Here is a 25,751-nt window from a genome sequence, read left to right on the forward strand (position 1 = left end):
ATGACCTTAACAGAAATGGGAAAGAAAATGGACAAGATGGAAGAGCGGGCAGTAGCAGCAGAAATGGAGGTAAAAGACTTAAAAAAGAAATTGGAGGAATCTAATAAAAAAACTAAAGAGACACAAGAATTACTAGCCCAAAAAATAGATATAATGGAAAATTATAACAGAAGAAATAACATAAAGATAGTGGGCCTTAAGGAAGATGTAGAAGGCAAGAATATGAGGGAGTTTATAAAAGAATGGATCCCTAAGGCCCTAGGATGTCCAGAACTACAGCAAGAAATGGAAATAGAAAGGGCACATAGAGCATTGGCCCCTAAACCACAACCACAACAAAAACCAAGATCTATTGTAGTAAAATTCCTAAGATATACTACAAGAGAAAAGGTTCTGGAGAAGACAATGGAAAAAGTAAGAGAGGGCAACAAACCACTGGAGTATAAAGGGCAAAAAATCTTCATTTATCCAGATATAAGTTTTGAACTCCTAAAGAAGAGAAAAGAGTTCAATACAGCAAAGGCGATTTTATGGAAGAAAGGGTATAAATTTATACTAAAGCATCCAGCGGTATTGAAAATATTTATTCCAGGACAACAAAACAGACTATTCGCGGATCCAGAAGAAGCACGAAAATTTGCAGAACAATTACAAAAATAGACTGAGGGAGGAAGACGGGCAATGAGAGTTAAAATGATCACGACTGATATGTATGTGGGTAAAGACAAAAATAGACTGAGGGATGAAGACGGGTAATGAGAGTAAAAATGATCACGATTGATATGTATGCAGGTAAAGAGGTATAAGAGTGAATAGAGACAATGAGCATACATGAATGTATCTGTACTTAGAGGAAAATATGGATAGTATAGACAAGAATTAATAAGGGAAGGTAATGGAATAGAGAGAATAAGGAGGGAATTAAAAGAGGGACCTTTGTGACATATGAAAAGTGAAATCTTTTCTGGGGGAGGCGGGGTGGGGGGAAATAGCGGTCACTGCAAAATCAGTTGACGCTTGCGAGTGGATTCGCAAATCCAAATGGAGAGGGGAGATGTGGTTGTCCGACAAGGGATAAAGGACAACTCAGGAGGTGAAGGGGAGATTGGGGATAAATAAGATAGAAATAGGAGAATAAGGAAAATGTTAGATGTTGTAGGAATGTTGTCTTATAAAGAGTTGAAAATAAGAAAACAGAAATGGAAAAGGAGGAAAGGTAATGATGGAAAAACGGAAAGAGAAGATAAACAAAATATAAAAGGGCTACGCTGAACTATATGTCTTTAAATATTAATGGAATACATAACCAAATTAAAAGGAAGAAACTACCAAATTTAAATGAATAAATGTATTCCATTAGAAAAAATAACATATTGGTTAAGAAATAACATTGAAATATTCGAACAAGTATAGGAGCCTTACATTAAATACAATAGCAAAAACCTACCGGGGACAAACATTACCTAAGTTGATGGAAGGAGAAGGAAAGAAAAGAATGGACTCAGTAGAATTTCTGGTGTAATTTGGTTGAATGACAACATTGTCTGACTGGCTTAATGCAACCTAGATTGTATACCTAAAATGGATGAGAGGGGGGGGTGGGGGGGTGGTTTGGGAGGAAAGGGGGGGGGGGAGAAAAAGTCACTGTATATGTGTGAAAAGAAATAGTGTATATCATGGCTAATGTGATTTATGGTGTGAAAAATAAAAAAATTTAAAAAAAAAAAAAAAAAAAAGAAATGGAAATAGAAAGGGCACATAGAGCATTGGCCCCTAAACCACAACCACAACAAAAACCAAGATCTATTGTAGTAAAATTCCTAAGATATACTACAAGAGAAAAGGTTCTGGAGAAGACAATGGAAAAAGTAAGAGAGGGCAACAAACCACTGGAGTATAAAGGGCAAAAAATCTTCATTTATCCAGATATAAGCTTTGAACTCCTAAAGAAGAGAAAAGAGTTCAATGCAGCAAAAGCGATTTTATGGAAGAAAGGATATAAATTTACACTGAAGCATCCTGCGGTATTGAAAATATTTATTCCAGGACAACAAAACAGACTATTCTCGGATCCAGAAGAAGCACGAAAATTTGCAGAACAATTACAAAAATAGACTGAGGGATGAAGACGGGTAATGAGAGCAAAAATTATCACGATTGATATGTATGTGGGTAAAGACAAAAATAGACTGAGGGATGAAGACGGGTAAGGAGGGTAAAAATGACCACGATTGATATGTATGCGGGTAAAGAGGTATAAGAGTGAATAGAGACAATGGGCATATGTGAAAGTATCTGTAATTAGAGGAAAACATAGAGAGTATAGACAAGAATTAAGAAGGGAAGGTAATGGAATAGAGAGAATAAGGAGCGAACTAAAAGAGTGACCTTTGTGACATATAAAAAGCGAAATCTTTTCTGGGGGGGGCTGGGTGGGGGAAAAGAGCGGTCACTGCAAAATCAGTTGACGCTTGCGAGTGGATTCGCAAATCCAAATGGAGAGGGGAGATGTGGTTGTCCGACAAGGGATAAAGGGCAACTCAGGAGGGGAAGGGGAGATTGGGGATAAAGAAGATAGAAATAGGAGAATAAGGAAAATGTTGGATGTTGTAGGAATGTTGTCTGGTAAAGAGTTGAAAATAAGAAAACAGAAATGGAAAAGGAGGAAAGGTAATGATGGAAAAACGGAAAGAGAAGATAAACAAAATATAAAATGGCTACGCTGAACTATATGACTCTAAATATTAATGGAATACATAACCAAATTAAAAGGAAGAAACTACTAAATTTACTGAAAAAGGAAAAAATAGATATAGCATTTGTCCAAGAAACACACTTAACTGAATTGGAGCACAAGAAATTAAAGAGAGATTGGGTAGGACATGTAACAGCAGCATCGTATAATTCAAAAGCAAGAGGAGTGGCTATATTAATTAGCAAAAATGTGCCATTTAAAATAGAAGAGGAAATAATAGATCCAGCAGGGAGATATGTTATGATAAAATGTCAGATATATTCAGAGCTTTGGAATCTACTTAATATATATTCACCTAACGAAGAAGATCAAAAGTTTATGCAAGATATCTTTTTGAAGGTAGCTAATACGCAAGGGAACATACTAATAGGAGGGGATTTCAATCTGAATTTGGATCCAAATATGGATAAAACGGGGAAAAAAATTAACAGGAAGAACAAAGTAACCAAATTTATAATTAAATCAATGCAAGAAATGAAACTTGTGGACATATGGAGGAAACAAAACCCAAAAGAAAAGGAATACTCATACTACTCGACTAGACATAAAACATACTCAAGGATAGACCTATTCCTGTTATCAGCCCACATTCAAGGGAGAGTTAGGAAAACGGAATATAAAGCTAGACTATTATCGGACCACTCACCCCTGTTATTGGCAATAGAGCTAGAGGACATCCCTCCAAGAATGTATAGATGGAGATTAAACCCCATGCTACTTAAAAGACAGGATTTTAGAGAATTTATTGAAAAACAATTAAAAATGTACTTTGAAGTAAATACGGAATCAGTGGAAGATAAGTTTATACTATGGGACGCAATGAAAGCATTCATTAGAGGGCAAATAATAAGTTATGCAACCAAGATGAAGAAGGACTATAATCAGGAAACAGAGCAGTTGGAAAGGGAAATAATAAACATAGAAAAAAAATTAGCAATAAAGGAAGATACAACCAAAAGAAGAGAATTGGCGGATAAAAAAATAAAATATGAAACATTACAAACATATAAGGTGGAGAAGAATATAATGAAGACAAAACAGAAATATTATGAACTAGGGGAAAAAACACACAAAATCCTAGCATGGCAGCTTAAGACAGAGCAAACTAAGAAAATGGTATTGGCAACAAGGAAAAAAGACAAACAAATTACATATAATCCAAAAGAAATTAAGGAAAACTTCAGAGAATTCTATGAACAATTATACCGAACCGAAAACGAAGGGAAAGAAGGGAAAATAGATGAATTTTTGACTAAAATTGAACTACCAAAACTACAAATAGAGGAACAAAATAAATTAACAGAACCATTTGGAACAGTAGAAATACAAGAGATAATAAAAAATTTACCAAATAATAAGACACCAGGAGAGGATGGACTCCCAATAGAATTCTACAAAACATTTAAAGACCTAATAATACCGCCCCTCCTGGATGTAATCAACCAGATTGATGAGACACAAAACTTACCAGATTCATGTAAAACAGCAATAATTACAGTGATACTAAAACAAGGGAAAGATCCAATCTCACCAGCATCATATAGACCAATATCTCTGCTAAACACAGATTATAAGATAATAGCTAAACTATTAGCGAACAGATTAGCAGAACAGGTACCGAAAATGGTAAATTTAGACCAAACTGGATTTATCAAAAAAAGACGCACAACAGACAATATTTGTAAATTTATTAACTTAATTCATGCAGTAGAAGGAAATAAAGCACCGGCAGTAGCAGTTGCTTTAGACGCAGAGAAGGCCTTCGACAGAGTAGAATGGAATTACTTGTTCAAAGTATTGCAAAAATTCAGTTTACCGGAGAAGTATATTAATTGGATTAAAGCATTATATAAGGGACCGTTAGCGAAAGTGACAGTAAATGGACATGTATCAAAGCAATTTAACTTAAGCAGGTCAACGCGGCAGGGATGCCCACTATCACCATTATTGTTTGCGCTAGCTATAGAACCACTAGCAGAATCGATAAGAAGAGATAATAATATAAAAGGAATAAAAATAAAAGACAGGGAATATAAAATCAGTCTGTTTGCAGATGATGTGATAGTGTACTTAACAGAACCAGAACTATCAATAAAAGAACTATATAAGAAATTGAAGGAATATGGAGAAGTGTCGGGATACAAGATAAACGTAAATAAAAGTGAAGCAATGCCTATGAATAACGCGGATTTCTCAAAATTTAAGGAGGAATCCCCATTCAGATGGCAAACGCAGGCAATAAGATACCTAGGTGTGCAAATAAACAAAAATCTAGGCCAATTATATAAACTCAATTACAATCCACTAATGAAAAAATTACAGGACGATTTAGAGCATTGGAAAGAGCTACCACTAACACTGATAGGAAGGATAAACTGTATTAAAATGAACATTTTTCCAAGGATACTATACTTATTTCAGGCATTGCCAATACAACTGACAGAAAAATTCTTCAAAGAGTTAAAGAAAATAATAAGGAGATTTTTATGGAGAGGGGGGAAACCGAGGATAGCACTAGACAAATTAACAGAATGGTATAAACAAGGAGGCTTACAACTGCCAAACTTCAAAAATTATTATAGAGCCGCACAATTAAGGTACCTATCAGATTTTTATCAAACAAGGGAAAAACCAGACTGGACGAGACTAGAATTAGATAAAATAGGGGAAAAGATACCTGAACACATATTATATAAATGGGACGAAAAATTGGTACAACATAGAACTTCTCCAGTATTACACCATCTCCTCAATATATGGAAGAAGATTCATGTAGAAAGAAATAAAATAAATTACCAAATACCAAAACTAATATTGACGCAAAATAAGCTACTCCCTTTTACAATAGACAACCTTGCCTTTAGAAAATGGGAAAAAAAAGGGATTAAAAGAATAGAAAATTGTTTTTCAGGAAGTAGATTCTTATCCTTTGAACAAATGAGAGATAAGTACAATATAACGGGAGATACAGCGCTGGCATATTACCAACTGAGATCCTACTTGAAAGATAAATTAGGAAGCAACTTGAGTTTACCAGAGGGAAGTAACCTTGAATATGTGATTACAGATACAATGTTAATCAAAAGATTTATAAAAAATATGTATATTAAACTGCAAGAAAAGGAAAATGAGGAAACAAATGGTAAAACTAAACAAAAATGGGAACAAGATTTAAATATAAAGATAAAAAAGGAAACATGGGAGAAGTTATGCTCTGGAACGATGAGAAATACAATAAATACGAGGCTGCGTATGATACAATATAATTGGTTACACAGACTATACATTACACCGCAAAAGTTAAATAAATGGGACCCAACAGTATCTGATAGATGTTTTCGATGTAAAAAAGAAAGGGGAACAACAATTCATGCAATCTGGACATGTGAGAGAGTAGAAAAATTTTGGGATGATCTCAATCAGATATTAAATAAAATAACAGAAAACAATATACCAAAGAATCCAGAGATCTTTCTCCTAAGTAACATAAAAAATAAAGAATTTGGAATTGACTTGGAGGATGCACAAAAAAGATTTGTTAAGATAGCCCTAGCCGTAGCAAAAAAATGTATTATGTCAACCTGGAAATTGGAAGATAATTTGAAAATACAACAATGGTATATAGAAATGAATAAATGTATTCCATTAGAAAAAATAACATATAGTTTAAGAAATAATATTGAAATATTCGAACAAGTATGGGAGCCTTACATTAAATACAATAGCGAAAACCTACCGGGAACAAACATTACCTAAGTTGATGGAAGGAGAAGAAAAGAAAAGAATGGACTCAGTAGAATTTCTGGTGTATTTTTGTTGAATGACAACATTGTCTAACTGAATTAATGCAACCTAGATTGTATAACTAAAATGGATGAGAGGGGGGGGGATGGGGGGGTGGCTTGGGAGGAGGGAGGGGGGAGGGAGAAAAAGTCACTGTAAATGTGTGGAAAAGAAAAAGTGTATATCATGGCTATTGTGATTTATGGTGTGAAAAAAAAAAATAAAAAAAAAAAAATAAAAAAATTCAAGTTATCAACTTCACACAGCAAAATGAACGAACTGATTTTTATAGAAATTGAGAGGACAACATTTCAAACGTGGTGGATTTATCCATATTAACCATAACAGACTCACCCAGATGAATTTGGTTTGGAGGATCTATTGTCCACAGGAATTCTTCCTTCATTCATTGCAAATAATTTGACTGCTTCTCCTGTCTGTCCAAGGGCTTTCATCTTTCTCTCGTGTTCCAATTTATTCTTCTGCAGCTCATATTGCACATTCAGTGCCACCAGTCTTTGTCTACAAGAGTTCTTCAAGGCCACAAGCCCTTCATAGTATTGGTTATTAAAATTTCTCTGATCTTGGTTCCGAAAATCCATTAATTCACCTTGATTGCTCTTGTTAAATGCAACGTTAGAATCATTGTGATTTTCAGGTATGACCTGATGAAAGATAATACAGTATCATTTTATTTCAATCACTGACAAATTATCAACATCACAGCACATTACCGTATTTGATGGCATGTAGGACACACTGGCATACAAGACCTCCTGCCCCCATTTTTAGCATGAAAATTTTGGAAAAAATTGTTTTAGCGTATTTACAGGTAAGTTGGCAAATGGGTTCCTTCTGCAAGGCTCCTTATAGATAACACGTGTGTGCCTTAACTCACCTCGATGAAATCCCTCCAGTCTTGCATGGCCAAGATGCCAAAGCCTTCTCGCACACAAGTAACCGCAGTAACACATCCTCCTGCCTGCTGCATGCAGAGGCTCAGGCCGCTTCCCCCTCCGCTATGCAAATGCCAATTGATTAACAGACATGTTAAGACCCCTATGTGCGTGAGAGCAGGAGGGAGAGAAGCCGGTCACCAGGGCAACAGGCACCGTCGCGGGGAACAGACGATTGATCACTTGCTTTGAAGGGAGCACTGGGGCTCGGTGATCAAGCTCCATGCTGAGCCTTTGTTCGATGAGCCTGGCCCACCAAGCAAATTGAATGAGCTGAAAGTTGGGGGTGGGGGGGGAAAAGCCTGATCATTTGAGACCCAGCGCTCCCCTCAAAGTAAGCAATCGATCGTACCATCGGTGTATACTACAAACACAGCCGTTTTGCTGCTGGCAAGGGCTGCCATGCTCGGCCTTCTCACAGGGGAAGTGAGCGGCAGTGGCTCCAAAAAGCATGGCCCTCTGGAGGGAAGGTGGTCCACAAAGCAGTGGGCTAGCTTCCTGAACAACCGCAGAAACCCATCCATGGGTTTCTTGAAGCTGGGTGAGTAGTTTGAGCACTTTGTATTTCAATGCCTAAAATGGCGGCTCCAAAATGTCACCTTCATGTACAAGACCCAGGGCAGTTTTTGAGGCAATATTTTTGGGGACAAAAATAAATCTTATATGCCGTCAAGTTCGGTAATCTTTTCAGTATGTTGAGGACTAACATCAGCTTTGATTTTATTGTACTGACTACCTGTAATTTGTGCACTGATTAATAATGTCACAATATGCAAACCATATTGGATGGATTACATACTTTGACATATTTGTCATGTACCAATGCATTTACATAGCCCCCCCCACATCTCCATCGGGCACACTGAACTCAAAATGGTCAACCAGTTTACCTACCTCACCTGCACCATTTCATCTGATGCAAGGATCGACAAAGAGATAGACAACAGACTCGCCAAGGCAAATAACGCCTTTGGAAGACTACACAAAAGAGTCTGGAAAAACAACCACCTGAAGAAACACACAAAGATCAACGTGTACAAAGCCGTTGTCATACCTACGCTCCTGTTCGGCTCCGAATCATGGGTCCTCTACCAGCATCACCTACGGCTCCTAGAACGCTTCCATCAGCGTTGTCTCCGCTCCATCCTCAACATTCATTGGAATGACTTCATCACCAACATCGAAGTACTCAAGCTGGCAGAGTCCGCAAGCATCGAATCCATGCTGCTGAAGACCCAACTGCGCTGGGTGGGTCACGTCTCCAGAATGGAGGACCATCGGCTTCCCAAGATCGTGTTCTATGGTGAGCTCTCCACTGGCCACCGAGACAGAGGTGCACCAAAGAGGTACAAAGACTGCTTAAAGAAATCTCTTGGTGCCTGCCCCATTGACCACTGCCAGTGGGCTGATATCGCCTCCAACCGTGCATCTTGGCGCCTCACGGTTCGGCAGGCAGCAACCTCCTTTGAAGAAGACTGCAGAGCCCACCTCACTGACAAAAGACAAAGGAGGAAAACCCAACCCCAACCAACCAATTTTCCCTTGCAACCGCTGCAACCGAGCCTGCCTGTCCCGCATCGGACTTGTCAGTCACCAACGAGCCTGCAGCAGACGTGGACATGCCCCTCCATAAATCTTTGTCCGCAAAGCCAAGCCAAAGAATAGGAATGTTTAAATTTGGTCAATAAAATGAATGATATCTGCATAAATTTTCAGAACATAAAAAGCAATTGTCAGTCATGCAGGACTTCAAACAAGATTATGGCTGATTATCTACTTTCCTGCTCTATCCTCATGTCCTTTGATTATGTTAATATCCAGAAATCTGTCAGTCTTTTTTGAATTCAGTCAATGACTAAACCTCTACAATCCTCATGAATAGAAAGCACAAAATTCGCTGCCCGTCTGATGGAAAGAATTTAATTCCCATTTCAATGTAAATATCCTGCCTATTGTTTTTGGGGCTGTAAACATCCCCTCCTCTAATTTTAGACCTCCTCAAACATGAAAGCTTCTTCCCTGTATCTCACATGATGAGAACCACATATAACAAGCAATAGGCAATGAATCAGTGTTTAATTTTAAAACACTAATTTTATTTCTAACTCTTAAACTATAGTCTTAACTTTTAAACTATCCTTAACACTAAATCTATCCCCAGCTATGCGTAGGTGCTGTGTGTGTCTGTTTGTGTGTCACCCAGACCATTACAGTCCAGGCCAAAATCCAGAAAGTTACTTCAAATTCAGTGATGAAGTGTAGGTCTTCGAAATTTGATGTTCATAATTAATGTTGAACTGATGGGAAGACTGGAATTGTGGCTGCTACAGATTCACTAATTCTTCTTGCATTGCCTTTGAAGAAATGTCCAGCCACATGAGCTGTGGTTACAACACTCCTGGTTCTTTTCTTTTTTAAAAAATTTTTTTATTCTTCACACTGTGAATCATGTTAACCAAAATATATACAAACGTTTGTCATTAAATTTACTCAGTGACCTTTTCTCCCTTTTTCCCCCCTTTCCCTCCCTCCCCTCTACCCACCCCCCAAAAAAAAAAACCATTGGTATTCAACATTGGTATTCAATAAAACCATAAAATATCTTCACACAAAGGAAAATAAACAAATCTAGTCATTTTGTCTTCTTATCATTTTCATTTTAGGGGATGGAGGTCCTAGGCAAGCTCTCTCTGATATGTTCCTTGTACGGTTCCCAAATTTGTTCAAACATTGTGACTTTATTTTTTAAATTATATGTTATTTTTTCCAATGGAATACATTTATTCATTTCCATGTACCATTGCTGTATACTCATGCTCTCTTCCATTTTCCAAGTTGACATTATACATTTTTTTGCTACTGCTAAGGCTGTCATAATGAATTTTTTTTTGTGCTTTATCCAATTTGAGGCCTAATTCTTTACTTCTTGTTATTTAAAAGAAATCTCTCTGGTTATTTTGGTATGCTATTTTTTGTAATTTTATTTAGTATCTGATTTAGAATAAATTTAGTAGCCTCTTCCTTTTAATTTGGTTATGTATTCCATTAATGTTTATAGTCATATAGTTCAACATGACCATCTTATATCTTGCTTATATTTCTTTTCCACCTCTTCACCATCTCCATCCCCCTTTTCCCCATTTTCATCTCTTAGTTTTCTCTTATTAAACTTAATGTACGACAACACATTTAAAACATAAAGTACCCCTACGGTTCCCACACCCACTAATACCTTAACCCCAAAAGTACCCTCCCACTCTGAGTTGCCCGTTAACCCTTGCCGGGCAACCACAACTCCCCTTTTCATTTGGATTGCGATCTTGCTCACAGCGTCAACTGATTTTGAAGTGTCGGTTCTTCCCTCCCCCCCCCGCCCTCCCCAGAAAACACTTTTTTTAAACACATATAACAAATCTCTCTCTCTCTTTATTTTCACCCTTACTTCCTTCCTTCCTTTCTGTTTTCCCTCTTTAGCTCTTTACATATACATTGTTTTTACATCTTTATATATATTTTATCGCCGTTCTTCATTCTTATTATACCTCTTCAACTCTTCTTCTGTCCTGCAAACGTTCTGTGAATTCTAGCGCTTCCTCTGGATCTGAGAACAGTCTGTTTTGTTCCCTGGGTATAAATATTTTAAGCACAGCTGGATGTCTTAACATGAATTTGTAACCTTTTTTCCATAAAATCGTTTTTGCTGTATTAAACTCCTTCCTCCTCTTTAAGAGTTCAAAACTTATGTCTGGATAAAAAAATATTTTTTGACCCTTGTATTCCAATGGTTTATTGTCTTCTCTAACTTTATTCCTTGACTGTTCCAGTATGTTTTATCTTGTCGTATATCTCAAAAATTTTACTAAGATGGATCTTGGTTTTTGATGTATCTGCAGTTTCAGAGCTAGTGTTCTGTGAGCCCTTTCTATTTCCATTTTTTCCTGTATTTCTGTCGTTCCCAAGACCTTTGGGATCCATCCTTTTATAAATTCCTTCATGTCTGTGCTTTCTTCACCCTCCTTCAGGCCCACTATTTTTATGTTGTTTCGTCTACTATAATTTTCCAACATATCAATTTTCTGAGATAACAACTCTTGCGTCTCTTTAATTTTTTTTGTCACTTTCTTCCAATTTTTCTCTTGTCATTTACTTCGATTTCTACAGCTGTTTCCCGCTCTTCCACATTCTCTACTCTTTTCTCTATTTCTGTCATTACCAGTTCTAACCTTTGCATTTTATCTTCTGTTCTTTTCATTTTCCTTTTAATTACATTAAATTCTAATGCCAACCATTCTTTTAATAACCTCATTTGTTCTTAAAAAAAACTTATCTATATTCTGTCCATCAGTTTTATTTTCTATTTCTCTTTGTCCATCAGTTTTACCTTCTATTTCTCTGTGAAAATCTTGATCTTCTTCTTCCATGTCTGTACCTGTGTTTGTGTCTTCTTCTTCGTGTCTGTCTCTTCTGTTTTTCCTGTGGATCTGCTTGCCTCTCTTTGTCATACCTCTTCTTGCTGGGCCTCTTGTTGCTGGTCCTCCCCTCTTGGGCTACTCCTCTGTTGTGCCTCCTGCTGTTGATCTTCTTGCCGGTCGTCTCTCTCCCACGTCACTCCCTTCTCTACTGCCTTTCTCATCTTCCAGCTGAGTGCCCTGGTGTCGGGTGTCCCTCAGCTGTTCGCACTGTGGCTGCCTGCTCCTCTGCTTGGCCCCCCTCCCACCTGTGTCCTCTTTTTCCCTTGTTTCCATTGGTTGCGCACTTTTGTTGGGCTCCGAGAGCCGTTTTTAAAAGTCCACCGGCAGGTGAGTCGCAACTCCGCAGGGCAGGCACTGACCTCGGGGGTCGGGCACTCTTCGCCACCACAGCGTCCTGTCCCTTCGTGCAGGTAAGGCCTTCTTCTTTGGCGATTTTTCTACTTCTTTTATTCCAGTTGTTTTTATTTTCTCCTTCTTGGATGCCATCCTCCTCATCTTCTCTGTAGCTTTATCTTCTATTTTATTTTTGTTGTACTTTGTCTTTTTCTAACTTTTTTCCTGTTTTCGTGGAGAGGGCTGGTTTTACCGACCTGCCACTACTCCATCACGTGACTCCTATCTCCTGGTTCTTTTCTAGGCAAGATTCAAACTGGGCAGCCTCCACAAATCTTTCAAGATCTCTCCAAGTAACTTCACTGCTAGCACACTCAAAATGAAGCACTTTGCTTCCTGAAAAGACCCTCCTGTCTACACTATCTCTTACAGTGATAATCCCATTTTACTAAAACAGGAGCTCATAATAAACCCTATCAGTATTCTTCTTTGGCTTGGCTTCGCGGACGAAGATTTATGGAGGGGGTAAATGTCCACGTCAGCTGCAGGCTCGTTTGTGGCTGACAAGTCCGATGCGGGACAGGCAGACACGGTTGCAGCGGTTGCAAGGGAAAATTGGTTGGTTGGGGTTGGGTGTTGGGTTTTTCCTCCTTTGCCTTTTGTCAGTGAGGTGGGCTCTGCGGTCTTCTTCAAAGGAGGTTGCTGCCCGCCAAACTGTGAGGCGCCAAGATGCACGGTTTGAGGCGTTATCAGCCCACTGGCGGTGGTCAATGTGGCAGGCACCAAGAGATTTCAGTATTACAATGAAATTATCTATCATTCTGACCTACTGAAGAACAAAGTCCGAACCTGCTCACTCTCCCCTTGTATGGGAAAAAAACCCAGTCCAGAGAAGATTAACTACAACCCTCAATTAGTACGGCATCCTTCAGAGAAGGAAATCAAAATTATAAACAAAATTTTAACAACTCAGTAGAGTTCAGAAATCAGAAAATACACATGTTTAAAAAGGGCTGCATGGTTAGTACAACTTTGTTACAGTGGGAGCAACCTGGGTTCGAATCCCGCACGTTCTCTTCATGTCTGCGTTGGTTTCCTCAGGGTACTCTGGTTTCCTCCCACCCTCCAAAACATAGCCAGGGTGGTGGGGGGGGGGGGGTGTGTGGTGTGTGTAGGTCCATTGGGTATAATAGGACAGCTTGGGCTTGAAGGCCGAAAGGGCCTGTTACTGTGCTGTATGTCTAAACTTAAAATGTAAAAATTTAAAAGCACAGACCTCCAGCTTCCAAGAACAGCTTCTTTCCTGTTGTCATCTGACTCTTGAATGGTCCTCTCATTGGTAAGAGTTGATGCTCTGCAATGTATAGCAGGTTGTTTTTTCTATATGCTGCACTTTGTCCCAGTAACACAACACCATGTACATTTTGATACTGTACAATACACTTTTGCTTTATTTTTACATTATCTGCTGTTCTTAATTATGAGTTGATTTGCCTGCATGTCACACATAACAAAGCTTTTCAGTGTATCTTGGTTCAGGTGACTTTAAATAATTCCATTCATCTCAGTTTTGAATGTACCTAGATGTACCTTATTGCCATACACACAAGTACAATGCACAGACACTTCACGATTCTTACTTGCTGCAGCTACACAGATATGCAAGATACACCAATAACAATAGTATAAACAGACAGAAAAAGAGATAATAAGTATAAAAGGCTACCAGCCCCCATTTTGATAACCTTTCACAAGAGCACAAGTTAGTGTCCTTTATCATTGTGTGGTTTGCTAGCTACAAAGCATCAGACTGGAGGTCTATACAGAGGATCACTAAATCAGCCAAGAGGATCACTAGGGTCTCCCTTTCCTCTATAGACAATATTTACTGGGAGCATTGTCTAAACTGGGGTCAAGGAACTGAAGAGTGAAACATGAAAGTCCTCAGAACTATGATTGTAGTTAAAAATACAGAAACTCAGCAGGTCTGCGTTTCATAGTAGGGTAAAGATATATATTACCAATGTTTCAGGCCTGAGCCCTTCTTCAAGCCTTGAAGAAGGCACTCAACTCAAAACATCAGTTATACATCTTTTCCTCCTATGGGTGTTGCAAGACCTGCTGAGTTCCTCCAGCATTTCTGTGTTCAAGGAATTATAGAAGACCCTTTCCATCCAGCACACAGCATCTTCAACCCACTACCATCAAGAAGGTGGTACAGGAGCATCAAAATCAGGATTGCCCGGCGAGGGAATATCTTCTTTCCACAGACTGTGAGACTGATGAACAGTAATTATCCTGTTACAGTGAAAATTATCCCAAATATGTATACAATATTTATTTGGATTATGATGTGATCATTATGTACTGTGTATTGCATATTTTTGTGAGTGCAATATGGTCTGGATAGACACTGTTTGTACATGTATAATCAGATGATAATAAACTTGAAAAGGATTGATAAATAATCAAAGACCCACAGTATCGAGCACATACTATCTTCTCGCTGCTCCCATCAGGAAAGAGGTATAGGTGCCAGGAACAGCTGCTACACCTCCACCAGACTCCTCAACAACAAACTCAATCAGGGACTCTTACTTTTGAACTTTATTTTTTTCCTCTCCAAATTGTAGTTTGTTTACATGTGTAGGTTGTGTAGTTTTTTTTTGCCCCACTACCAAAAAGTGATATTTCTGCCTCACCTGCAGGAAAAACAATCTCAGGGTTGTATGTACAAGACCGGAGCAGAAATAGGCTATTCAGCCCATCAAGTCTGCCCCACCATTTAAAATTGAGCCGATTTTCCCACTCAGCCCCACTCCTCCCAATAACCTTTGATGCCCTGGCTCATCAAGAACCTAGCAACGTCCAGCCCCTTTTCCACTGGCATCAAACGACGCCATTCCATGATGGGGATGAACCGCCTCCACCCCGACTCATAGCCCAGCAATTCCTGATGCTGAGGAAACCGGTGGAAGTGGGTTGAAGGTAGGACACTCCAATCCACGGTTGCGTTCAGCAGAAAAGAAGTTAGTGCCCCAGATTGGGGCGGCGCCGTGGAAAGGGCACAGAGGGGCTTCCTATCCCGGGACCGTGCACAGCCGAAGACCTGGGAGGCCAGTGGAAAGGGTCTTCCATGCACCTCCACAACTGCCTGTGGTAACAAATTCCAGAGTTTCACCCCCCCCCCCCAACCGGCTGAAGAGATTCTGCCAACTCTGTTCGAAACAGATGCCCTTCAATCCTGAAGTTATGCCCTCTTGACCGCGACTCTCTTACCTTTCGACCACTGCTCTGCCCACTCCTCTCAACAAAAGCCCTTCAAACGTTCCCCATACAACCTCTTTCACGTATTCTGCCAATAAATCTGAAACTGAGACCTCAGTCATGCATCCACCTGCAGGGAGGGAGTTAGGGGTAGTAGGGGCGGCACACTGCCTGCCGCAACCAGCTGACCCGTGACCCCGTTCCCATGGCAACCGGGGACAGCCGCGGCCCAGCGGGCGAGGCCCCAGCGCGGTGGCCGCTTTGAACTCCGATCCTGGCCCTTACCTCAGGCCAACCGCGGCCTCGGAGGAGCCGGGCTTCGGGATCGGTTCTCCAGGCGAGGGCTGGTGAGAAACGCGGCGTCCGACGAGCCCGGCATCGGGCCGAGCGAGAGCACCTGCGGCACCGATTGGTGGCTCGGGGTGTGGAGGCGGGCGCGGATTGGACCGCGCAGATGTCACTCTGCAACCGGTCCCGCCTCCTCCTTGAGCCCTCAGGAAGAGTTTCCAGGGGATGAGGACCTTGGGGCTGCACTCATGAGAAGGTGGAAGGCTGCAATGAACCATGAAAAAAAGGTGAAAGGCTGTAATGAACCATGAAAAAAAGGTGAAAGGCTGCAATGAACCATGATTTGTAGATAAGAAACAGTTAGGATAAGAATGGGACCATTTAGAGGGATGTAAATGGATCCTTGAGTGGATGGTGGAAGAGATGGCCCAGCAAAAAATAATGACACAGCAAGTAAAATCAGATGATGATAAGAGTTTATTGCCCAACATATAAATACCTTACAGGGTTGATGAAGTCTTTGGCTTGGCTTCGCGGACGAAGATTTGTGGAGGGGTAAATGTCCACGTCAGCTGCAGGCTCGTTTGTGGCTGACAAGTCTGATGCGGGACAGGCAGACACGGTTGCAGCGGAAAATTGGTGGGTTGGGTTTTTCCTCCTTTGCCTTTTGTCAGTGAGGTGGGCTCTGCGGTCTTCTTCAAAGGAGGTTGCTGCCCGCCGAACTGTGAGGCGCCAAGATGCACGGTTGGAGGCGATATCAGCCCACTGGCGGTGGTCAATGTGGGAATACAGGGTATTGATGCACTAAAATTATTTTTGCTTGCTGCTGCACCACAGGTATGTAATCGTGCCAATAAACAATAAGTTTGAAGAACCACGTGAGCAAAAAGGATAATAAACATAAAATAGAAAGAGAAATATTCACCACTGCAGTTAGTGCAAATACAATGTGATCTTACGATTTTTGCGAGCAGATCTTTGATCCTCGAGTGGTGTTCTGGTTAAGGTAGCAATTTGAAGGTTCAAATAGCTGTTACAGGGGGAAACTGTTCTGTCTGCAACAACCAAATGAATTTGAGGAGATGTGAATGGGATTAACAAACCCATTATTTGGCCTTATTGTGGGCAAATTTCCTGCAGCAAGTGACTCCAATCTGAGACCTTGAAAACTTTGTTGCAGTTTAGCAGCGCGATGGGATAGTACCCTAATGTGTGCAGTTCCAGTATCTCTCTCAGGACGCTCATCTCTTTGTGGACCACACAGCTTGTTTGATTGTCACCCCACCGGACTGCTTCATTCTCTCCAGCATACAGTTACTGCAATGTATCCCATTTATAAATGCACTGCGGTTGTTTGCAAGAGCATCTCCAAAACCAGTCATCAAGAAGAGCAAAGGCAGTTGGTGGAGGAAATTATTATCACATTCAAATTGCATACCATCTTAATTTGGAAATAAATTGCAGATCATTGGTTGTTTCTGGAAATTTCCTCCTCAACAGTAATATGGGAGTATCTTTATAAAAAGGCTTGTAGTTGGCATGTCAGATGGCATGGTTAGCGCAACAGCAACTGGGGTTTAAATCTTGCGCTGTCTGTAAGGAGTTTGTATGATCTCCTCATGTCTCTGTGGGTTTCCTCCAGGTGCTCCAGTTTCCTCCCACGGTTTAATTGGATATAACTTTGGGGGGCACGCGCTTGTGGGCTGAAAGGGTCTGTTACCATGCTGAATCATAAAATTTGTCGTGGCAGGTGGCTGGCTCACTGCCATTTTTTTTAAATTTATTTTTCACACTATGAACCATATTAATCAAAATACACACAAACATTTCCCTCTTGAATGTACTCAGTGTCATTTTCTCCCCTTTTTCCCCCTCCCTTCCCTCCCTCCTTCCCAACGCCCTCCAAACCCATTAAACGTTCAACATATACAATACAATAAACCCATTAAACAATGTCATCACAATGAAAATAAACAAGAAAATTGTGTCATCTACTTTTACACACTGGGTCAGTTTATTTCGTCTTCTTCTCATTCTATCATTTTAAAGGGGTGGAGGTCCGCGGTAAGCCCTCTCTATTGTGTTCCATGTACGGTTTCCAGATTTGTTCAAATAACGTGACTTTATTTTTTAAATTATATGTTATTTTTTCCAATGTACTCTCAGGTTCTCTTCTGATTTCCAAGTTAACATTATACATTTTTTTGCTACAGCTAAGGCTATCATAATAAATCTTTTTTTGTGCTTCATCCAGTTTGAGGCCTAATTCTTTACTTATATTACTTAGAAGAAAGATCTCTGGATTTTTTGGTATGTTGCTTTTTGTGATTTTATTTAATACCTGATTTAGATCTTCCCAAAACTTTTTCACTTTCTCACATGCCCAAATTGCATGTACTGTTGTTTCTGTTTCCTTCTTACAATGAAAACATCTATCTGATAATATTGGATCCCATTTATTTAACTTTTGGGGCATGATATATAGTCTGTGTAACCAATTATATTTTATCATGAGCATAACCTCGTATTTATTATATTTCTCATTGTTCCGGAGCATAACTTTTCCCATGTTTCATTTTTTATCTTTATGTTTAGATCTTTTTCCCACTTTTGTTTGGATTTATAGCTCATTTCATCATTTTCTTTCTCTTGCAGCTTGATGTACATGTTTGTTATAAATTTTTTAATTATCATTGTGTCTGTAATCACATATTCGAACCTGCTTCCTTCTGGTAATCTCAGTCTGCTTCCCAATTTGTCCTTTAAGTAGGTTTTCAGTTGGTGGTATGCAAACATTGAACCATGAGTTATTCCATATTTGTACTTCATTTGTTCAAAAGATAATAAATTATTTCCCAAAAAACAATTTTCTATTCTTTTAATTCTTTTTCTCTCCCATTCTCTAAAGAAAAGGTTATCTATTGTGAAAGGGATTAGTTGATTTTGCGTCAATAATAATTTTAGTAGTTGGTAATTTGTTTTTTCCCTTTCTACGTGAATCTTCTTCCAAATGTTCAGTAAATGGCGCAGTACTGGTGAACTTCTATTTTGCACCAGTTTTTCATCCCACTTATAAAGTATATGTTCTGGTACCTTCTCCCCTATTTTATCTAGCTCTATCTTGGTCCCCTCATGGTTTCCCCCCCTTTCCATAAAAATTTCCTTATTATTCTCTTTAGTTCATTGAAGAATTTCTCTGTTAAGGGAATTGGTAATGATTGAAATAGGTGTTGTATCCTTTGGAAAATATTCATTTTAATGCAATTTACCCTTCTATCAGTGTTAGTGGTAATTCTTTCCAATGTTCTAAGTCATCCTGTAATTTCTTCATTAATAGCTGATAATTTAATTTGTATAGGTGGCCTAAATTATTATCTAATCTAATACCTAGGTATCGGATTGCTTGTGTTTGCCATTTAAATGGTGATTTTTTTTTAATTCTGTATAATCCACATTACTCATTGGCATCACTTCACTTTTATTTGCATTGATCTTGTACCCCAATATTTCTCTATATTCCTTCAATTTCTTGTGTAATTCTTTTATTGCTATTTCTGGTTCTGTTAAGTATACTATGATGTCATCTGCAAATAAACTGATTTTATACTCCTTCTCCTTTATTTTTATCCTTTACATTTTATTTTCTATTCTTATCAGTTCTGCCAATGGTTCTATTGCTAAAATGAAGAGTGAGGGAGATAATGGACATCCCTGCCTAGTTGACCTACTTAATTTAAATTGGTTCGATACATATCCATTTACTGTTACCTTCGCCAATGGTCCCTTATATAATGCTTTAATGCAATTAATATATTTCTCTGGTAGATTGAACCTCTGTAATACTTTGAATAAATAATAATATTCTACCCTCTCAAAGGCTTTCTCTGCATCTAAAGCAACAGCCACTGTTGGTATCTTATTTCCTTGTACTGCATGGATTAAGTTAATGAACTTACAGACATTGTCCGTTGTTCGTCTATTCTTAGTAAATCTAGTTTGATCTAGTTTTACTATTTTTGGTACACAGTCGGCCAATCTGTTTACTAATAGTTTTGCTATTATCTTATAATCTGAATTAAGTAGTCTATATGATGCTGGTATTAGTGGATCTTTCCCCGTCTTTGGTATTACTGTAATTATTGCTGTTTTACATGAATCTGGCAACTTTTGTTTTTCTTCTATCTGGTTTATTAATTCCAGGAGAGGAGGAATTAATAACTCTTTAAATGTTTTATAGAATTCTATTGGGAGTCTGTCCTCTCCAGGCATTTTATTGTTCAGTAGCTTTTTTAATACATCCTGTATTTCCTCTATTTCAAATGGTTTTATCAATTTGTTTTGCTCCTCTTCTTGCAATTTTGGTAGTTCAATTTTAGTTAAAAACTCATCTATTTTGTCTTCTTTCCCTTCGTTCTCAGTTCGATATAATTGTTCGTAGAATTCCTTGAAGTTTTCATTGATCTCTGTTGGGTTATATGTAATTTGTTTGTTCTTTTTCCTTGATTCCAATACAGTTCTTTTAGCTTGTTCTGTTTTAAGCTGCCAGGCTAGTATTTTGTGCGTTTTTTTCTCCTTGCTCATAGTACTTCTGCTTTATTTTCATTATGTTCTTCTCCACCTTATACGTTTATAATGTTTCATATTTTATTTTTTTGTCCACCAATTCTCTTCTTTTTGTTGAATCTTCCCTTGTTGCTAGTTCTTTTTCTGTACTTACTATTTCCCTTTCCAGCTGTTCTATTTCCCGATTGTAGTCCTTTTTCATCTTACTTATTATCTGCCCTCCAATGAAGGCTTTCTTTGCATCCCATAATATAAATTTGTCTTTCACTGATTCCGTATTTATTTTAAAGTACATTTTAATTTGGCGCTCAATAAATTCTCTAAATTCCTGCCTTTTAAGTAGCATGGAGTTTAATCTCCATCTATATGTTCTTGGTGGGATGTCCTCCATTTCTATTGCTAATAACAGGGGTGAGTGATCAGATAACAATCTAGCTTTATATTCCATTTTCCGAACTCTCCCTTGGATATGGGCTGTCAACAGGAACAGGTCAATCCTTGAGTATGTTTTATGTCTACTCGAATAATATGAATATTCCTTCTCCTATGGGTGTTGCCTCCTCCATATATCCAAAAGTTGCATTTCTTGCATTGATTTAACCATAAATTTGGCCACTTTATTCTTTTTGCTAGTCTTTTGTCCAGTTTTATGCATCTTTGAGTCCAAATTAAGGTTAAAGTCCCCTCCTATCAATATATTCCCCTGTGTATTTACAATCTTCAAAAGAATATTTTGCATAAACTTTTGATCCTCTTCATTAGGTGCATATACATTGACCAAATTCCAGAGATCTGAATATATCTGACATTTTATCATTTCATATCTCCCTGCTGGATCTATTATTTCCTCCTCTATTTTGTTTGGTACATTTTTATTGATTAATATAGCTACACCTCTGGCTTTTGAGTTATATGATGCTGCCGTTACGTGTCCTACCCATTCTCTCCTTAATTTATTATGTTCCACTTCAGTTAGATGCGTTTCCTGCACGAATGCAATATCTATTTTTTTCTTTTTTCAGTAAATTTAATAGCCTCTTCCTTTTAATTTGGTTATGTATTCTGTTAATACTGAAAGTCATATAGTTCAACATGGCCATCTCATATCCTGTTTACACCTCATTTCCGCTTCCTCAGCACCACCATCTCCCTTTTCCCCATTTTCATCTCTCAATTTTACCTTTTTAAACTCAATGTATGACAACACATTTAAAACATCAAATACTTCAACCACTCCCACACCTAAAATTCCCTTAACCCCAAGTGACCCCCCCATCTCTGAGTCGCCCCTTGTCCCTTGCCGGGCAACCACAACTCCCCTCTCCATTCCGACTGCGAACTAGTTTCCAAGTGTCAACTGATTTTGCAGTGACTCTTATTCTCTCCCACCCAACCTCCTCCAGAAGACTTTTATCTTCACATTACAACAAAGCTCCCCCTCTTTTCTTCTCTTTTTATTTCTATATTTTTTCTCACTGCCAATTTTTTTGAGGCCTACAAGCGATGGGTAAAAAAATGCTGGCCTTGCCCAGCAATGTGCAAATCCCAATGAATAACTAAATAAAAAGTGGCCATTTAAGTTATTTTATCTAGTCCAATGTAAGCCAGTTTCATCAGCCTTATTCCTATTTTCCCTGTAACCCCATAACTTACTCTCTGTGAGCTTATCCACTCCCCTTTTTTTTGCTAGTCTGCACTAAAGGGTAACTTATTATTGCAAATTCAGCTACCAGCACATCTTTGGGTTGTGGGAGGATACCAGGAAATATTGAGGACCCTCACATGGTTGCAAAGAAGATATGCCAACTCTCCCATGGGCAGCACCCAAGATTACGATCAAAGCTAGAAACCTGGTGTGTGAGGTTAAAGGGCTTTTCTGAATAGTAAAGAGATTATTTACTTTTGAGGTGGCTTGAGACATGAATAATAGAGAGAAATGTCATTTTATTTGAGATCTCTAAGTCCAATTGCATAGATGCCAACATTTGTTATCTCACCTGACAGCCTGTCTGAGAGCAGCACTACTTTGGTTCTCCATTGTTTAAACCATGTGTTCAATTAGGAACTGAATGCTCAATCTTACAATTTAGAGGCAAATGTGATGTTCTTTCTTTTTCCATCTTTTTATTAATCAGATTATGAGGAGAATAGAAGTGTATAATCACAAAGGAAAAAAAATCACTACGTGACATAACATCTACATTACACCACAATTAACGAATACGTTCTCATCTCAAACTGAAATCTTCAAAAAAAGAAGACATTTTAATCCTAATCTAAGAAAAAGACTGGGCAGAGAAATTATGAATAAAAATTTATCGTCTGGCCTTCACCAACAAAGAGGAAAGACATAAAATTAAATATAGTCCAGGAGGGAAAAATAATCATACTAAGTCATGTGGAAATAGTTTATAAAAGGTCACCAAGTCTCTTCAAGTTTAACAGAAGTATCAAATTTACAACCCTGCAAATGTGATGTTAAGCTCACATTTTATGTACCTGTCCCATCAATCCCTCTCTCTCTCTCTGAACATATTTGATGTGTGTGCATGTTTTGACTTGAGTATTGATGAAGGTCAGCAAAATCTCCCTCAATTTCTACATTTAATTTTACATTTTTTAAAGAAAAATTATATGTTTTTCACAAAGCATCAACTCCTCAACTCTTTGGTACCAACACAATAAGAAGTTAGCAACCAAGCGACAATATGTAAAGAATATTAGAAGCATGGAATTTATTCTTTCAGGACAAAAATTGTCATTGCTTCTTGAAAAAAAACCAACCAACGTTTTCCCCATAAACCCTGCATTGTGAATCCTTTCAGTACATTTACAGCCACTTTATAAAAGTTAATTCTTCAAGATATTTAAAAAGGAATGTATTTGAACAGCAGTGAGATGCTGGAGGAACATAGTGGGTCAGACAGTATCCATGAGTAGAAATGGTCAGACAGTATCCATGAGTAGAAATGGTCGGACAGTATCCATGAGTAGAAATGGTCAGACAGTATCCATGAGTAGAAATGGTCGGACAGTATCCATGAGTAGAAATGGTCGGACAGTATCCATGAGTAGAAATGGTCGGACAGTATCCATGAGTAGAAATGGTCGGACAGTATCCATGAGTAGAAATGGTCATATAGTATCCATGAGTAGAAATGGTCGGACAGTATCCATGAGTGGAAATGGTCGGACAGTATCCATGAGTAGAAATGGTCGGACAGTATCCATGAGTAGAAATGGTCGGACAGTATCCATGAGTGGAAATGGTCGGACAGTATCCATGAGTGGAAATGGTCGGACAGTATCCATGAGTGGAAATGGTCGGACAGTATCCATGAGTGGAAATGGTCGGACAGTATCCATGAGTGGAAATGGTCGGACAGTATCCATGAGTGGAAATGGTCGGACAGTATCCATGAGTGGAAATGGTCGGACAGTATCCATGAGTGGAAATGGTCGGACAGTATCCATGAGTGGAAATGGTCGGACAGTATCCATGAGTGGAAATGGTCGGACAGTATCCATGAGTGGAAATGGTCGGACAGTATCCATGAGTGGAAATGGTCGGACAGTATCCATGAGTGGAAATGGTCGGACAGTATCCATGAGTGGAAATGGTCGGACAGTATCCATGAGTGGAAATGGTCGGACAGTATATCCATGAGTAGAAATGATCAGACAGTATCTACGGTGCCACAGTGATGTAGAGAGAATATGTAACAAATATGGGAAAGTATAGACATGACTCTAAGGGTGCAAAGAGGCTTCGAGCAGTTTTCTTTTTGTGAATAATTTGCCATGAATGAAGTCTATTTATGGAGAAAAAAAATATTCTTGTCAAACAAGAGGGGAGAGTTACAGCAAGGTGCTCCAGGGGTGGGAAGGGTATGTAAGTATGTATAATGATGGGAACGTATCTGACACGAAGGGACTTCGAACGATTTCAAGCCAAGTTTATTGACATCTGATCATGCAAGTAGAACCCGACGAAACAGGGCCAAACACGCAGACATACATCACACATATTGACAAACATTACGCACCTACAAACAAGACAGTAGGTAGCGGGGTGGGGGGGGGTGGAAATGGCTTGTTAATGTCTCCATCTCAGCAGGTCAGACTGATCATGGATGCGGGCGGACTTGCTGAGTTCCCGTCCTTCTCTGCCTGCCCAGGAACTGGCTCCCGAGTCGGAGTGGAAGTGAACCGGTCTGCGCCTTGCCGCGGTTGGCTGAGTGCTTTTCCACCCGGATGTTTTATCCACCCCCACCCCCCACCCCCTTTTTCGCGGAAGGTGACCAGCTCCATGGCGAGATAGCTGCGATGGTTGCGTGGCGGGCGGCTGGGTTAGTTCGCGGCTTCCGAGCTCAGCGCCGGACCTGGCTGCTGGGCAGCAGCGGCTGGAGGGCATGTTCGTCGGCCCGAGAGCAACGGGCGTCCGGAGCTCCGGACCTGTACGACGTGGTGATCTCCGGCGGCGGAATGGTGGGCACGGCCATGGCTTGCGCGCTAGGTAATTGGGGGCTGACATTTCGTTTAGTTTGGCATAAAAAGAATCTGTTGGAGGAACTCAGCAGGTCAAGTGGCATCACTGGGAGGAAAAAAAAGAATGGTCAAGGTTTCAGATTGCTGAGTGCAATGGTAGAAACATAGAAGATAGGAGCAGGAGTAGGTCATTCGGCCCTGCGAGATCATGGCTGATCTTAAAGTTCAGAACCCCGTCCCCGCCTTCTCTCCTTAACCTTTAATACCCTTATACTGAAGAAATAGATCTAATTCCCTCTTAAATAGATTTAATGAACCTGCCTCTACTGCCCTCTGTGGCAATGAATTCCACAGATTCACCACCCTCTGGGTCAAGAAATTCCTCCTCATCTTGTTATATAGAGAATTTAGGTTAAAAAGACTTAAGTTAAAATGTGATGATTAATCATAAACAGGGAAGCCAGAACGGACAGAGAGTTTACTAGCAGTCAAGGACAGAAGGAGCTGCTGAATATGTTTTTTTAAACCTATCTTTTCATGGTCATAGTGAGAGACATGCAGGAGACAAAGGATTGATAAGAAGTGTGAGAAACAGAATTCAGTGAATGTAGAGTTCACAGCGTACGTAACGAACGTGATAATTAATAATGCAGTTATACTTAGAATGTTTTTGTAATACTAACCAATTAAAACAGTATTAATAAGAAGGGGAAGGGCAAATAATAAGGGTATAAAAATCAATGCACTGTATGTATCGGGGCTTAACTGGTGAGAAACCAGTTGAGTCCAACTCTGCAGACTTGTAAATAAAGCTTGTCGTGTCATCAGTTTTAAAGAGACTCATGT

At 39.3% G+C, this 25,751-nt stretch overlaps 2 protein-coding genes across 5 annotated transcripts in view; one reads left to right on the plus strand and one right to left on the minus strand.

Annotated features, from left to right (window-relative positions):
• The window catches only part of fam161b (FAM161 centrosomal protein B), a 57,572-nt gene extending 36,953 nt beyond the window's left edge, over positions 1-20,619 (minus strand). The window contains exons 1-3 of the mRNA XM_069915468.1: positions 20,572-20,619; positions 15,852-16,094; positions 6,893-7,203 (exon numbers count right to left, since the gene is read on the minus strand). Coding sequence (XP_069771569.1) covers positions 6,893-7,203; positions 15,852-16,094; positions 20,572-20,619 — 602 coding nt within the window. The remainder of the gene's footprint in view (positions 1-6,892; positions 7,204-15,851; positions 16,095-20,571) is intronic.
• The window catches only part of coq6 (coenzyme Q6 monooxygenase), a 39,393-nt gene continuing 29,411 nt past the window's right edge, over positions 15,770-25,751 (plus strand). For 2 of the 4 annotated variants that reach the window (XM_069916062.1, XM_069916063.1), the window contains exon 1: positions 24,690-24,933. In XM_069916062.1, the coding sequence (XP_069772163.1) occupies positions 24,744-24,933 (190 nt within the window). In that variant the 5' untranslated portion in view covers positions 24,690-24,743. Of the gene's footprint in view, positions 16,173-24,689; positions 24,934-25,751 lie in introns of those variants that run through there. The other 2 variants (XM_069916065.1, XM_069916064.1) reach the window with 2 other exon arrangements.

The sequence above is a fragment of the Narcine bancroftii genome, chromosome 2 (genome assembly GCF_036971445.1).
Source record: "Narcine bancroftii isolate sNarBan1 chromosome 2, sNarBan1.hap1, whole genome shotgun sequence".
In the NCBI taxonomy this organism is placed as follows: Eukaryota; Metazoa; Chordata; class Chondrichthyes; order Torpediniformes; family Narcinidae; genus Narcine; species Narcine bancroftii.